Genomic DNA, 12,456 nt, shown 5'->3' with positions numbered 1-12,456 from the left:
ATTAGCTCCTAAGCTTCCCCTTCCCTGCCATCCCTTTTAGGGGACAGGCTGAAATCTTCAGTTGGAGTTTTTCCTCCAAAAGCTTATTCCTACAAAGGAGAGGCTAAGCCTACTTATAATTATGCCTAAGAGTCACCCCCAGAGAACCTCTTTTGTTGCTCAGATGTGATCTTGCTCTCTCTAAGTCAACTTGATGGGTGAACTCACTGCCCTCCCTGGCAGTGTGAGACATAACTCCTGAGGATGAGCTGGGACCCAGCATCATGGGAATGAGAAAACCTTCTTGACCAAAACAGGCAAAAGAGAAATGAGACAAAATAGTCTCACTGGCTGGGAGATTTCAAACGGATCGAGAGGTTATCCTGGAAGGTTATTTTTATGCATTATGTAAATATCACGTTTTAGTTTATGGTTTATTAGAGTGGGTAAAGGAAAGTCCCTGAAACTGTTGAACTGTGTTCCAATAGACTTGATTCTTTTTTTTTTTCATTTTTAAACAATTTTATTTGCACATCATACTGTCCAACCTAAGTAAATAGGCATGTCTTCACCACCATAATCTATATGAAGACATTTTACTTTCTTCTGCATTTCCCGTTTTAGTTTATGGTGTATTGGAGTAGCTAGAGGGAAGTACTGAAAGTGTTTGAACTATGTTCCAGTAGCCCTGGTTCTTGAAGATTGTGTAACTATATAGCTCTTAAAATGTGATTGTGTAATGAAACCAGAGGAAAGATAGACATAAAGTCTGAGATGATATAATCTAGGAATGCCTAGAGTGTACAATGATAACGACTAAATGTACAAATTTAAAACTGTTTTTGTATGAGGAAGAACAAAAGAATGTCAGTACTGCAGTGTGTTGAAAATAGATGGTAATTCATATTTTAATACTTCAACTTATATGTGAGACTAAAGCAAAAAATGTTTATTTGGTACAAAATTTTTAGTTTGACTAGTACATTTATAATTATAACTTATATGGACAGTTTAATTGAACACCGTAAGTACATGGAACCTTGAATAGGGCATGAGATTTTGTAGGTTTGTCCAAAGTGATGCCCCGATAAATCCCAGGGTGATTTGAACACTGAGTAAAAAAAAGTATTTGCAAAGTTCCCTTGGGGGAATGGCAAGAAAGGGAGAAAATTCATCTTCCCCATTTGGAGAATTCCTGATATTCTCACAAGCAGTGGGGACAACCAAATCAATAGGCTGAGCCCTCAGTCTTGGGGTTTGTTCCTATGAAATTTATCCCCACAAAGGATAGACTAAGCCTACTTAAAATTAGGCCTAAGAGTCACCCCCAGAGAACCTCTTTTGTTGCTCAGATGTGGTCTCTCTCTCTCTCAGCCAACATGGCAAGCAAACTTACTGCCCTCCCCCTCTCTACATGGGACATGACTCCCAGGGGTGTAAACCTCCCTGGCAACATGGGACAGAAATCCTAGAATGAGCTGGGACTCAGCATCAAGGGATTGAGAAAATCTTCTTCACCGAAAGGGAGAAGAAAGAAATGAGACAAAATAGTGTCAGTGGCTGAGAGATTTCAAACAGTCAGAAGGTTATCCTGGAGGTTTTTCTTATGCATTATATAGATAACCCCTTTTTAGATTAAGGGTGTATTAGGCTAGAGGGAAGTGCCTGAAACTATAGAGCTGTGTTCCAGAAGCCATGTTTCTTGAAGATGATTGTACAATGATATAGCTTTCATAATGACTGTGTAATTTTGAAAACCTTGTGTCTGATGCTCCGTTTATCCAGAGGATGGACAGATGAGTAAAATAATAATAATAATAACATTAAATAATAGGGGGTGATAAAGGGTAAAAACTGGGTAGAGTGAAATACTGTGGTTCAGTAAGAGAAAGGATAAGGGGTATGGGATGTGTAGGTTCTTTTTTATTTTTTTTTCTTTTTACTTCTTTTTCTGGAGTGATGTAAATGTTCTAAAAATTATGATGGTGAAGAATGCACAACTATGTGATGATATTGTGAGCCACTGATTGTATAATATGGTTGGATTATACGTGTGTGGATATTTTTCAATTAAAATATATTTTTAAAAAATTTTCTGTTGGTAAAAACTAGAGACACTTGTCCATGGAACCCATCAAGCATTTTCAAGTGCCTAGTCTGTGTGATGGGCAAGAGAGATAATGAAAAATCACACATCTCTGCTGACTTGGAAATGAGCTAATTTCTTGATGAGCAGTACTGTGAGCCAGGTGCCATTCTAGACACTTGGCATAGACTCATTCAGACCTCATGTCATAGGAAATAGATGTTACTACCTGCATTTTACAGATAATAGCATCTTCTTTTTTCTCTTTCTTCTTCCCCTCCTTCTCCTCCCTCCCCTTTGCTTCCTTCCCCTTTTCTTTCTTAGGATATGTGTGTGTGTGTGTGTGTGTGTGTGCGTGCGCGCGTGTAGACTACCTGAACCCTTTACTTTCATTAAAAGTAGATGGATCAGTGGTAGATTGCTCCCCTTTCACGCAGGAGACCCAGGTTCGATTCCCAGACCATACATCCAAAAGAGAAAAAAAGGTGGAATCTATGGTTAAGAAGTAAAATAAATAGTGCTTACTTCGGCAGCACATATGCTAAAATTGGAACGATACAGAGATTAGCCTGGCCCCTGCGCAAGGATGACGCGCAAATTCGTGAAGCATTCCATAATTAAAAAAAAGAAAAAGTAAAACAAGTAAGAGTGGGATTTTAGGACAGTATCCACAAACTTAAATACCAGAAATTTAGCAAGTTTCTGAATTTCAGGCTGCCTTTCAGTTTGGAGAAAAATGTTTCATGTTTTCATAACATAAAAGTGACCCAAACAAAAAAGGATTCTTTTATGTGTTAATACTCCTTAGCAAGATATGTGTCATTCATAGGTAACCAAAAATGGAAAATAGGTATATTTTCTAAAAAGTCAGTGTCATAATAAATGTTACTAAATGGAGGTGGCTCAGTGTAATTATTTTATTCTGGCAACATTTAGAAAGATATTTGGCAGAGATCAACGACCCTTTTGTCCACACCACAAAACATAGAGGGAGTGTGGTCCTACTTCAGACACATGTTCTGTTCAGCCCTTGAAATATCTGCCTATTTTCATTCTAACTCATGCAAGCTGGAACTTTAGAAGACCCCTTTGGGCTTATTATTTCTGAGAACCTTTCATCTATCTTCTTAGGGTCTCCTGGAGTTTAAAATATAGATAAGATGTTGACATCATAAACTGTAAATTCTCTGTGAAGAGAGAAGGTAGAAAGGAAACCATAAGGAAGGCCTGTAGAATCAAGACAGACTCTTAGAAGATGCGGAAGAGGGCTTAGAAATGTAGTTACTCTAGTTAGTTTGTTATCATGAGCCTGTGAGATACAAAAAGCTTCACTCATTAAACTCTTTCATTTGAAGAATCCAGCCATTTATACCAGAGATCCCCTGGTGAATGTTTCTCTTTGCCCGTTTTGCCATATGCAGAGGCAGAAACTAGTTTTAAGAACAGTGGCCCATGGAGAGACACGGATGCTCAGAGACACATTAGGAGCAGCGTGCCTCTCATTGAGATGGTTATCTGACCATCTGCGTGTCCATCATGCACACACACAGGTTTGTTTGAAAGTACATGAAAGAGCAAGCTGTGTTGTGAGGACTTGTTTTTCAACCTGAGTGTGTAAAGCATTATCTTGTCACCATTTCAAATGAATGTATAAATCACTAAAAAAGAAACAAAGTATGATAGAGATTTTATATGTGTACCCCCCACTTTTTGAATCAATCAAGCAGACATAACAAGGGATTTGGGCCAAGTTTGAGGAACTATACAATGATTAATAAATTAACATAATTCAGTAAATAATATCTCACTTATGTTTGGGTATTTTTATATCCACAGGTGGATTTGCAGCTGCAGTCACCACACCTCTGGATGTGGCAAAGACAAGAATTATGTTGGCAAAGGTAAGTGGTAAAACAATGTACTATAGACATAATAGTGCTAGGACTTAGAAGTCTATAAAATAAATGAAAATGATACAGTACTTACCTGCAATTGCAGCCTTATGCCAATTTTCTCAGGGGTGTCTCATTGAATCGATAGTGAAACTGTCTGTCAATACAGTAGTCTCAGTAATAGCTGTGACCAACATCTTGACAGCATTTTACCATTTACAGTCATTTTCACCTATATCACATAAGCAAGTGGGGCTGGTTTATTGTTGTAGGTAACAAACACTGAATTTTCAAATCCCAGTGACAGATCCGAGCTCAGAGAGGTTGGCTTGCTTCGAGCCATGCAGCAAGTAGGCAACAGGCTCTGAACTTAGGTCATGCTTGTGGCTTTAGCTGGATGAGAGGAAGGACAGTTGTCAGAAGTGTTTAAAAATTTTGTTGAAAGGGAAAAATTGTTTTTTAAAAATGCTAAAAAGAAGTGAAAAAATGCCGTAATATAACATATGTGGGCCAAAACAATAAGTCCTATCCTTGTAGAAATGTAGAACAAATATGGATAGAATTTGATACTTAGGTTGACAACGTCAGACCTAAGGTCAATCATGTTTTAAATTGAACAGGATACCTTTATTAAATGTGTTAATGTGTTTAAAGTGGTTACATAGGTAAGTTTCATAATTCTACCGTTTGTACTGAATATTCCCCATTCTTTTAATATTTTTTTCAGTCCTTTTCCTATTAATAGTTGTATGTGAAAAATCTGCATGAGCTCTGCTAATGGTTTGATAATGAGAGAATTGACCTGAAAAGGCAGCTTCTTATGTGGCATGGGCCAATCCGTGCTTGCTGGCGTGAATTACGTATAGTGGAATCCAGAGACCTGGTCCTGATTCCTGAGTAACTCCCCAGTCTCTTTGAGGCAGAGTCCTAGATGAGGGTGATAGGGAGCCAGGTATCTGCAGATATCTGAGAGCTAGCTATACACTGGGGCATTTTCTAAGATAATGGATTTCTCCTTTGTCTTTTCATGCAGGCTGGTTCAAGCACTGCCAGTGGGAATGTACTTTCTGCCTTGCATGGAGTCTGGAGGACACAGGGATTCTCGGGGTAAGGACAAAAGAGAATCGTCCTTTTCACTTTCACTGTCCACAGTCTTTGTTCTAGTTTGCTGGCTGCCGGAATGCAACACACCATAGACGGATTGGCTTTTTTTTTTTTTTTATTCATATATATTTTATTTTCCTACCATTCACAAAGCAAACATAAGTTATAAATAAGCAGGTTCGTTAACTGCTAAATAAAATCAGCAATATTCGGGACAACTTTCCTATGCTACAAGGGTGTCTGCAAGCCTTTGATAAGTTTATTTTTTTTTTTAGTCTCCTTATTCTTTTTTTTTTAAATGGGCAGGCACTGGGAATCAAACCTGGGTCCTCTGGCATGGCAGGCAAACATTCTTGCCTGCTGAGCCACCGTGGCCTGCCCAGTCTCCTTATTCTTGGTCTAGCTGTGCTTTCAGCTCCATGGAAATGGGCATGGAAAAGGCAAGTGTGTGTCCAGTTGATTTTTGTTCACCAGTTGGCTCAGCTCTGAGTGTAATTTACTGGTGTCAGTACTACCATGGAGAGGTTCTGCCTCAGGAAGGCCCCAGGCTTTTATCCCTGATGTCATCTGAGGCCGGGGCAGCCCCCCCTGTGGGCCAAGTCCCAGTGCAGAGCAGGTGGGTCTGGAGGGTGAAGCAGGGCCTCCCTCCAGCTGCTGGTCAGGGGCAGAGCTGCCCCTGCTCCCTTGGTCCTCTCCCTGGGAAGATCCTGGGGCCCCTTCGGGTGTGTGGGGTGTCTCGAGACCCAGAGGAGGAGGTTGAGGATCTGTCCCCATAGCATGTCTGGTGGAGCTGGGGCTGGTTTCTCCCCTGTGGGGAGCCTGACCAGGACATGTAGAACAAGATGAGGAGCAGAAGCACCACGAAGGCAGCCAGGCTCACCCAGAAGGCAATGACGACCAAGTCCTGTTTCTAACTCCTGCTGGACTCTGTTACCAATGACATATTCCAAGTTTATTCTCGAATGTCCGTTCACATCAGTGGGACCATACAGTATTTGTCCTTTAGTTTTTGGCTGGACTCACTCAGCATAATGTTCTCTAGGTCCATCCATGTTATTACATGCTTCATAAGTTTATCCTGTCTTAAAGCTGCATAATATTCCATCATATGTATATACCACAGTTTGTTTAGCCATTCTTCTGTTGATGGACATTTTGGCTGTTTCCATCTCTTTGCAATTGTAAATAACGCTGCTATAAACATTGGTGTGCAAATGTCCGTTTGTGTCTTTGCCCTTAAGTCCTTTGAGTAGATACCTAGCAATGGTATTGCTGGGTCGTATGGCAATTCTATATTCAGCTTTTTGAGGAACCGCCAAACTGCCTTCCACAGTGGTTGCACCCTTTGACATTCCCACCAACAGTGGATAAGTGTGCCTCTTTCTCCGCATCCTCTCCAGCACTTGTCATTTTCTGTTTTGTTGATAATGGCCATTCTGGTGGGTGTGAGATGATATCTCATTGTGGTTTTGATTTGCATTTCTCTAATGGCCAGGGACATTGAGCATCTCTTCATGTGCCTCTTGGCCATCCGTATTTCCTCTTCTGGTAGGTGTCTGTTCAAGTCTTTTTCCCATTTTGTAATTGGGTTGGCTGTCTTTTTGTTGTTGAGTTGAACAATCTCTTTATAAATTCTGGATACTAGACCTTTATCTGATATGTCATTTCCAAATATTGTCTCCCATTGTGTAGGCTGTCTTTCTACTTTCTTGATGAAGTTCTTTGATGCTAGATGGATTGGCTTTTAATAAAAGGGGATTTATTTCATTAGTTCTTCAGAGGAAAGGCAGCTAACTTTCATCTCAGGATGTTTCTTACATGGGAAGGCTCAGGGTGATCTCTGCTGGCCTTCTCTCCAGGCCTCTGGGTTCCAACAACTTTCCCCAGGGTGTTTTCTTTCTGCATCTCCAAAGGCCTGGGCTGAGCTGCGAGTGCTGAGATGAAGTATGCTGAACTGCTTGAGCTGTGCTGCACTGAGCTCTCATTTAAGCACCAGCCAATTAAATCAAATATCATTCATTGCAGCAGGCATGCCTCCTAGCTGACCACAGATGAAATGAGCAACAGATGAGGTTCACATATCATTGGCTCATGTCCACAGCAACATAACTAGGTACCTTCACCTGGCCAAGTTGACAACTGAATCTAACTTCCAGTCTTTTTATCCTTTCTTCTACATTATGTCAGCTTTGGTCCTCTCCTGTCTTCTGCTTCTGGCCTAGTTCAGGGTGTCTTTAAGTATATTGTACAAAATGTTCTGTTCAATGTGGCAATCAGTCAGACTGATGCAGTATTCTCATCTAGTGATACTCATTTATCTTCATCTTGATGTTTAGATGACATTCACACATGTAGCCCCCTCCAGCTTACAGGCCATACATAGCATTGATAAAATAGGCTTCAGGTTATATACAGTGCAGATTGTGGCCTGATCTGTCATCCATGGCTAACATATTTTTTAAGAAATAAAAAATGAGCCCTGAAGCAGTTTGTTCAGAAGCAGGTATGAGTGTTTCAATAGGGAGTGGACCACATACAGAGAGAAGTGTTGTGTGGTAGCTTTTTAGATCATAACAAGTTGAACTGCCACATTTCACCATCTTTCTTATTTAGATACCATGGCAAATATTGCCCAACACCTCTCTGCTAGTGACCTTAGTTCTGTGGAGTAAATGGAGAACTGTAGCTCAATTGTCTTTCTTGAGAAAATGGTGATATGAGGGAATGGTGTGATCTGTAAAACCATGGCCACTGAAAGCTTGCAGAAAAGGAATTTCCTTGAGTAGATGACTGAACATAAATCTAGCCTGTACCAGTTGTGTATGTTACTTGACATTGTATACATAGGCAGAGAATGGGCCTCACAAATGTGTCAAGGTTCTGTCCCCATCATCAGTCCTGAAAAAATAATTTGAATATTTGCTTATCTTCTGAAAGTCTTTTAAGTCTTGGGCTCTAGATAGCAGTCATCATGTAATTTTTTTTTAATTATTTTATTGACACATCTTTGCACACATACAGTCCATACATGGTGTACAATCAGTGGTTCACAATATCATCACACAGTTGTGTATTCATCACCACGATCATTTTTTAGAATGCATGCATCACTCCAGAAAAATAAAAAAGTAAAAAAAAACTCATACATCCTGTACCTCATGCCCCTCCCTCTCATTAATCACTAGTATTTCCATCTACCCAATTTACACCCCCCCAATTATTTTTTTTCTCCATATTTTTTTACTCATCTGTCCATACCTTGGATAGGAGCATCAGACACAAGGTTTTCATAGCCACACAGTCACAGTGAAAAGTTACATCTTAATACAATCACTTTCAAGAATCAAGGCTACTGGAACACAGCTCAACAGTTTCAGGTACTTCCTCCATCCACTCTAATACACCATAAACTAAAAAGGGACATCTATATAATGCATAAGAATAACCTCCAGGGTAATCGCTTGACTATGTTTGAAATCTCTCAGCCACTGAAATTGTATTTTGTCTCCTTTCTCTTTTTCCTCTTTTGGTCAAGAAGGCTTTCTCGATCCCATGATGCTGGATCCCTGCTCATCCTGAGAGTTCTGTCTCATGTTGCCAGGGAGATTTATACCCTTGGGAGTCATTTCCCTCGCAGGGTGGGGGAAGTGAGTTCACCTGCCAAGTTGGCTTAGAGAGAGAGGCCACATCTGAACAATAAAAGACATTCTCTGGGGTGACTCTTAGGCTAAGCCTACTTAAAATTAAGCCTATTCCTTGCAGGAATAAGTTTCATAGGGGTTAACCCCAAGATCAAGGGCTCAGCCTATTGATTTGGTTATCCACACTGCTTGAGAGAGTATCAGATATTCTCCAAATTGAGAGGTTGAATATTTCCTTCTTTCTCCCCATTCCCCCAAGGGCACCCTGCAAATACTTTATTCACTGCCCAAATTACTCTGGGATATATCGGGGCATCACACTAACCTAGACAAACCAACAAAATCTCATGCCCTATTCAATATTCCATGTACTTATGGTGTTCAACTAACATGTAAGTTAAATTAGATCATGCACTACCCAAAATATTAATTTTGCACCAAATAAACATCTCTTCCCTTGGTCTCACACAGAAGTTGAAGTTTTAAAATATGGACCCTATCACCTTTACCTTGTATTCTGATCTACCACAGTCCTATCTAGATCAGCTTCCTTCATATTTCTATTCGAGTTCTGATCCCTTTATCAACTTTTAGACAGTTTCTTTATGGGGTACTGCAAACTTTCATCACTTCAGAGTTCTAACTCTGAGTCTCAAATTTAGAAAAATACAGTTACAACTCCTGAATTTATGTGACTGCTATAAAGAGATTGCAATCCAGGACCCTCTACAATAGGCCCCAACCTGATAACCCATGTTCTCAACTTCAGTTCACTGAGTTTTTATATTTTAGTTGGTCCGCGAGTGAGGCATGATAATATTTGTCTTTTGTTTCTGATTTCATTCAACATACAGTCCTTAAGGTTCATTCACCTAGTTGCATGCTTCACCCATGATGTAATTCTTACAGAATATTCCAGGCAGCAATGATCGTTACTTAATCAAAATCCAACCTTCACTGTGGAAATGACTGTTTTTAATTAACCTCATTAATATGATAAATGACAACAAATAAGCGCTGCAAGCCTGGCACTGTTCTGAGCAATGGTCTTAGGCCTTTTCGATTTTGAAGGTGTCTCAGGCCTGCTTTCTTTGCTTCACTTCTACGCACAAAGCCACTTCTGTCTCTTTCTCCATCCCTGAACCCACCTTGCAATAGAGTGGTGCTGACCTTTCAGGGTAAATTACAGTGGTGCCCACATGTGTGCCTGCTGTGCTGATGCATGCAGAAGACGATGTCCTGACATATATTTGGAGTACATGCTCTAGGGCAAAATGGTTTCTCCTAAATAACAATACCACATACGCATTCAGCCCTTGAGGTGGAAAGCAGGTGGGAAGCCTACTGATCCTGGATGCTCCTTTCTTCTTTTCTTCTGTTAATCAACTGATTTTTTGTTTTTCTTGACTATGCCCTTATATAATAACTTCTATGGCCAAGAGCACCTTGTCCCTGGCACTGTGCTAAATGCTTTACATTTGTCATCTCACTTGATCTGTGGTCACTAGAACACAGCCCTTCTCAAAAGTCTCTGTCTCTGAATGTGGTCGGGGCACTCACTGTACAAATTATTTTACTTTAAGGCTGTGATTATGGCAATAGATTCAGTTGTCATCTAGTGAAACCATAAACTATTTCCATCTGCCTCTTGCCAGGAGCAGCAGCTGAGTTCATTAAGAATGAAAGCTGAACAAGACATTGGCTTTTAGAAATAAGATATGGAGACGGAGGATTCCATGGCAATTGTGGAATTGCCTCAGCTCTACTGAGCCTTCTTCTCTGTAGGATAGGGGTGACATCAGTTTTTCAGGCCTGGACACAGCGGCCTCAAAGCCATTTTTGAGCTTCCGCCCTCACCAACCACCTCTTACAGAGACAATTGCATGATGCTAAGTTGACAGCTTTTTTTTCTTACAAGGGTATTTTGGCTTTCTGTTGAATTATCCTGGTTGTTTCTAGACAAGAAAAAGAGGCTCTTAAATTTATATCCAGTGTTTTGCTTAGTGGTTTATATTTGTAGTTGACTAAAAAGACACACACCCAACACTACTGTGAAGTACCCTGTTTTCTCAGAAATGCCGAATGCTAACCTAAAGGAGAGACAAGTTGAGCTCTATCCAGGATGGCCATGAATTGCCCAGCAGTAGTTTCCTTCCTGTCCAGTTTCTGTTGAGCCACCATTTAGCTTATTATGGTGGTTTTTGCCCATATGTATATTTTTTATTTAATTTTTTTTTTACATGGGCAGGCTCTGGGAACCAAAACCGGGTCTCTGGCATGGCAGGTGAGAATTCTGCCACGGAGCCATCGTTGTACTGCCCTCCCCCATATCTTAAAGGACATGCAAGGAGGGAAGTAAGTGCCTGAAAGTATAGAGCTGTGTTCCAGTACCCATGTTTCTTTAAAAGATGATTGTATAATGATAATAGCTTTTGCAATGTGACTGTGATTATGAAAATCTTGTTCTGATGCTCCTTTTATCTATAGTCTGGACAGATGAGTAAAACATGGATTAAAAATAAATAATGAAGGGGGAGAGGGCATGCAAGTATTGTAGGCATAACTTAGCCATTTTTTTTCTCTAGACTTACTGCAAAGTCTTCTCACTACCGAAGTGCTAGCTTTACTTTTCTGATTACAGAAATAATACTCTTGGGATGCCCGGGTAGTTCAGTGGTTAGAATGCTTGCTTTCCCTACGGGGTACCCGGGTTCAATTCCTGGACCATGTACCCCCTGCCCAAAAAAAAGGTTAAAAATAATACTCTTGGCAAAAATGTTTAAACATTACAAAAATATAGGCAAGGAATGTCTCCTGCAATCCTACCCCCCACCCCCCAAAAAGCAGCAATAACTTACAGTGTAGGATACATTCCTCTGGAGTTTCTCAAATGGGCAACTGTATCACATGTAGCTTTAGAAGTTGACTTTTGTGTATTTCTTATGTTGAAAGAGCCCATAGGGATGGGAGTCTTTCATTCTTATGAGCTGCATAGTCTTCTATGCATAGTTCTTTGTGAACATACTCCATTTTTTGTCATCAACAGTGCAATGGGGAAGTTCCTGTGCCTAGCAGTGGGAGGATTTTTTTTATAAAGAGTGAATTCCCAATTTACATTTCTAGTAACACTGGTAATTTTGGCTGCCTCATTCTTTCTACCATCAGTTTCATCTTGAACAAGGAAAGGTGACAAATCTCATTGTTTAGGTATTTTGCATTTCTTTGATTACAAAGGTTCCATGCTTCGGGGCCTTCTGTATTGGTTGTGGATTAAACACACCTAAACTGTACGTAGGTGCTCCCTACCCTGCAGCAGCCTGTTTGCCCGCCTTGTCCATGATTGGTGGAATGGGGGCAGTACGAAGGATTCCCTGTTGAGGCATTGCGTTTGTCCACGGCCAAGTCGCCAGGAGGAGAGCAGCAAAGTACTCTGGAAAATCCCATCCTCCCTGGAGTAACCACCAGAAACTACCTTAGATTTCTAGGGTGGGGTACACCCTCCAGCTTTACTTAAGACTCAGCCCTTTAACTCCTTTTTAAAAAGTCTCCTGCTTCATGCCTATAATAGGGATAATGTCCGACAGGGTTGCTTGGTTAAGAAAAAAGAACTGTTGGGGTAGAGTCATTACTTGACTTAATTGTGAGTGCTCACCAAGACAAGTGAGCTGTTGAGTATGTTGCTGCTTTAGCCAGCAAACAGCGGGGCTCAAACTTCAGCAAAACCTACTTAAATGTGATTCTGGGCCATTCTGAA

At 40.5% G+C, this 12,456-nt stretch overlaps 1 protein-coding gene and 1 non-coding gene across 6 annotated transcripts in view; both read left to right on the top strand.

Moving 5' to 3' along the window:
• Positions 1–12,456, top strand: part of SLC25A26 (solute carrier family 25 member 26) — a 244,220-nt gene that overhangs the window by 218,386 nt on the left and 13,378 nt on the right. For all 5 annotated transcript variants that reach the window (XR_013162646.1, XR_013162647.1, XM_077128765.1 and 2 more), the window contains 2 exons: positions 3,902–3,966; positions 4,991–5,064. Coding sequence is in view for 3 of the 5 variants with exons in the window: in XM_077128765.1 (XP_076984880.1) it covers positions 3,902–3,966; positions 4,991–5,064 (139 nt within the window). In the remaining 2 variants the exon portion in view is untranslated. The remainder of the gene's footprint in view (positions 1–3,901; positions 3,967–4,990; positions 5,065–12,456) is intronic.
• LOC143658119 (U6 spliceosomal RNA) lies at positions 2,583–2,686 on the top strand. Its single transcript, XR_013163143.1, has one exon. It is a non-coding gene; the product is annotated as a U6 spliceosomal RNA (small nuclear RNA).

The sequence above is a fragment of the Tamandua tetradactyla genome, chromosome 15 (genome assembly GCF_023851605.1).
Source record: "Tamandua tetradactyla isolate mTamTet1 chromosome 15, mTamTet1.pri, whole genome shotgun sequence".
Taxonomy (NCBI): domain Eukaryota; kingdom Metazoa; phylum Chordata; class Mammalia; order Pilosa; family Myrmecophagidae; genus Tamandua; species Tamandua tetradactyla.
Note: the sequence above shows the minus strand (reverse complement) of the source record. Positions and strands in the feature narration are given on the sequence as shown.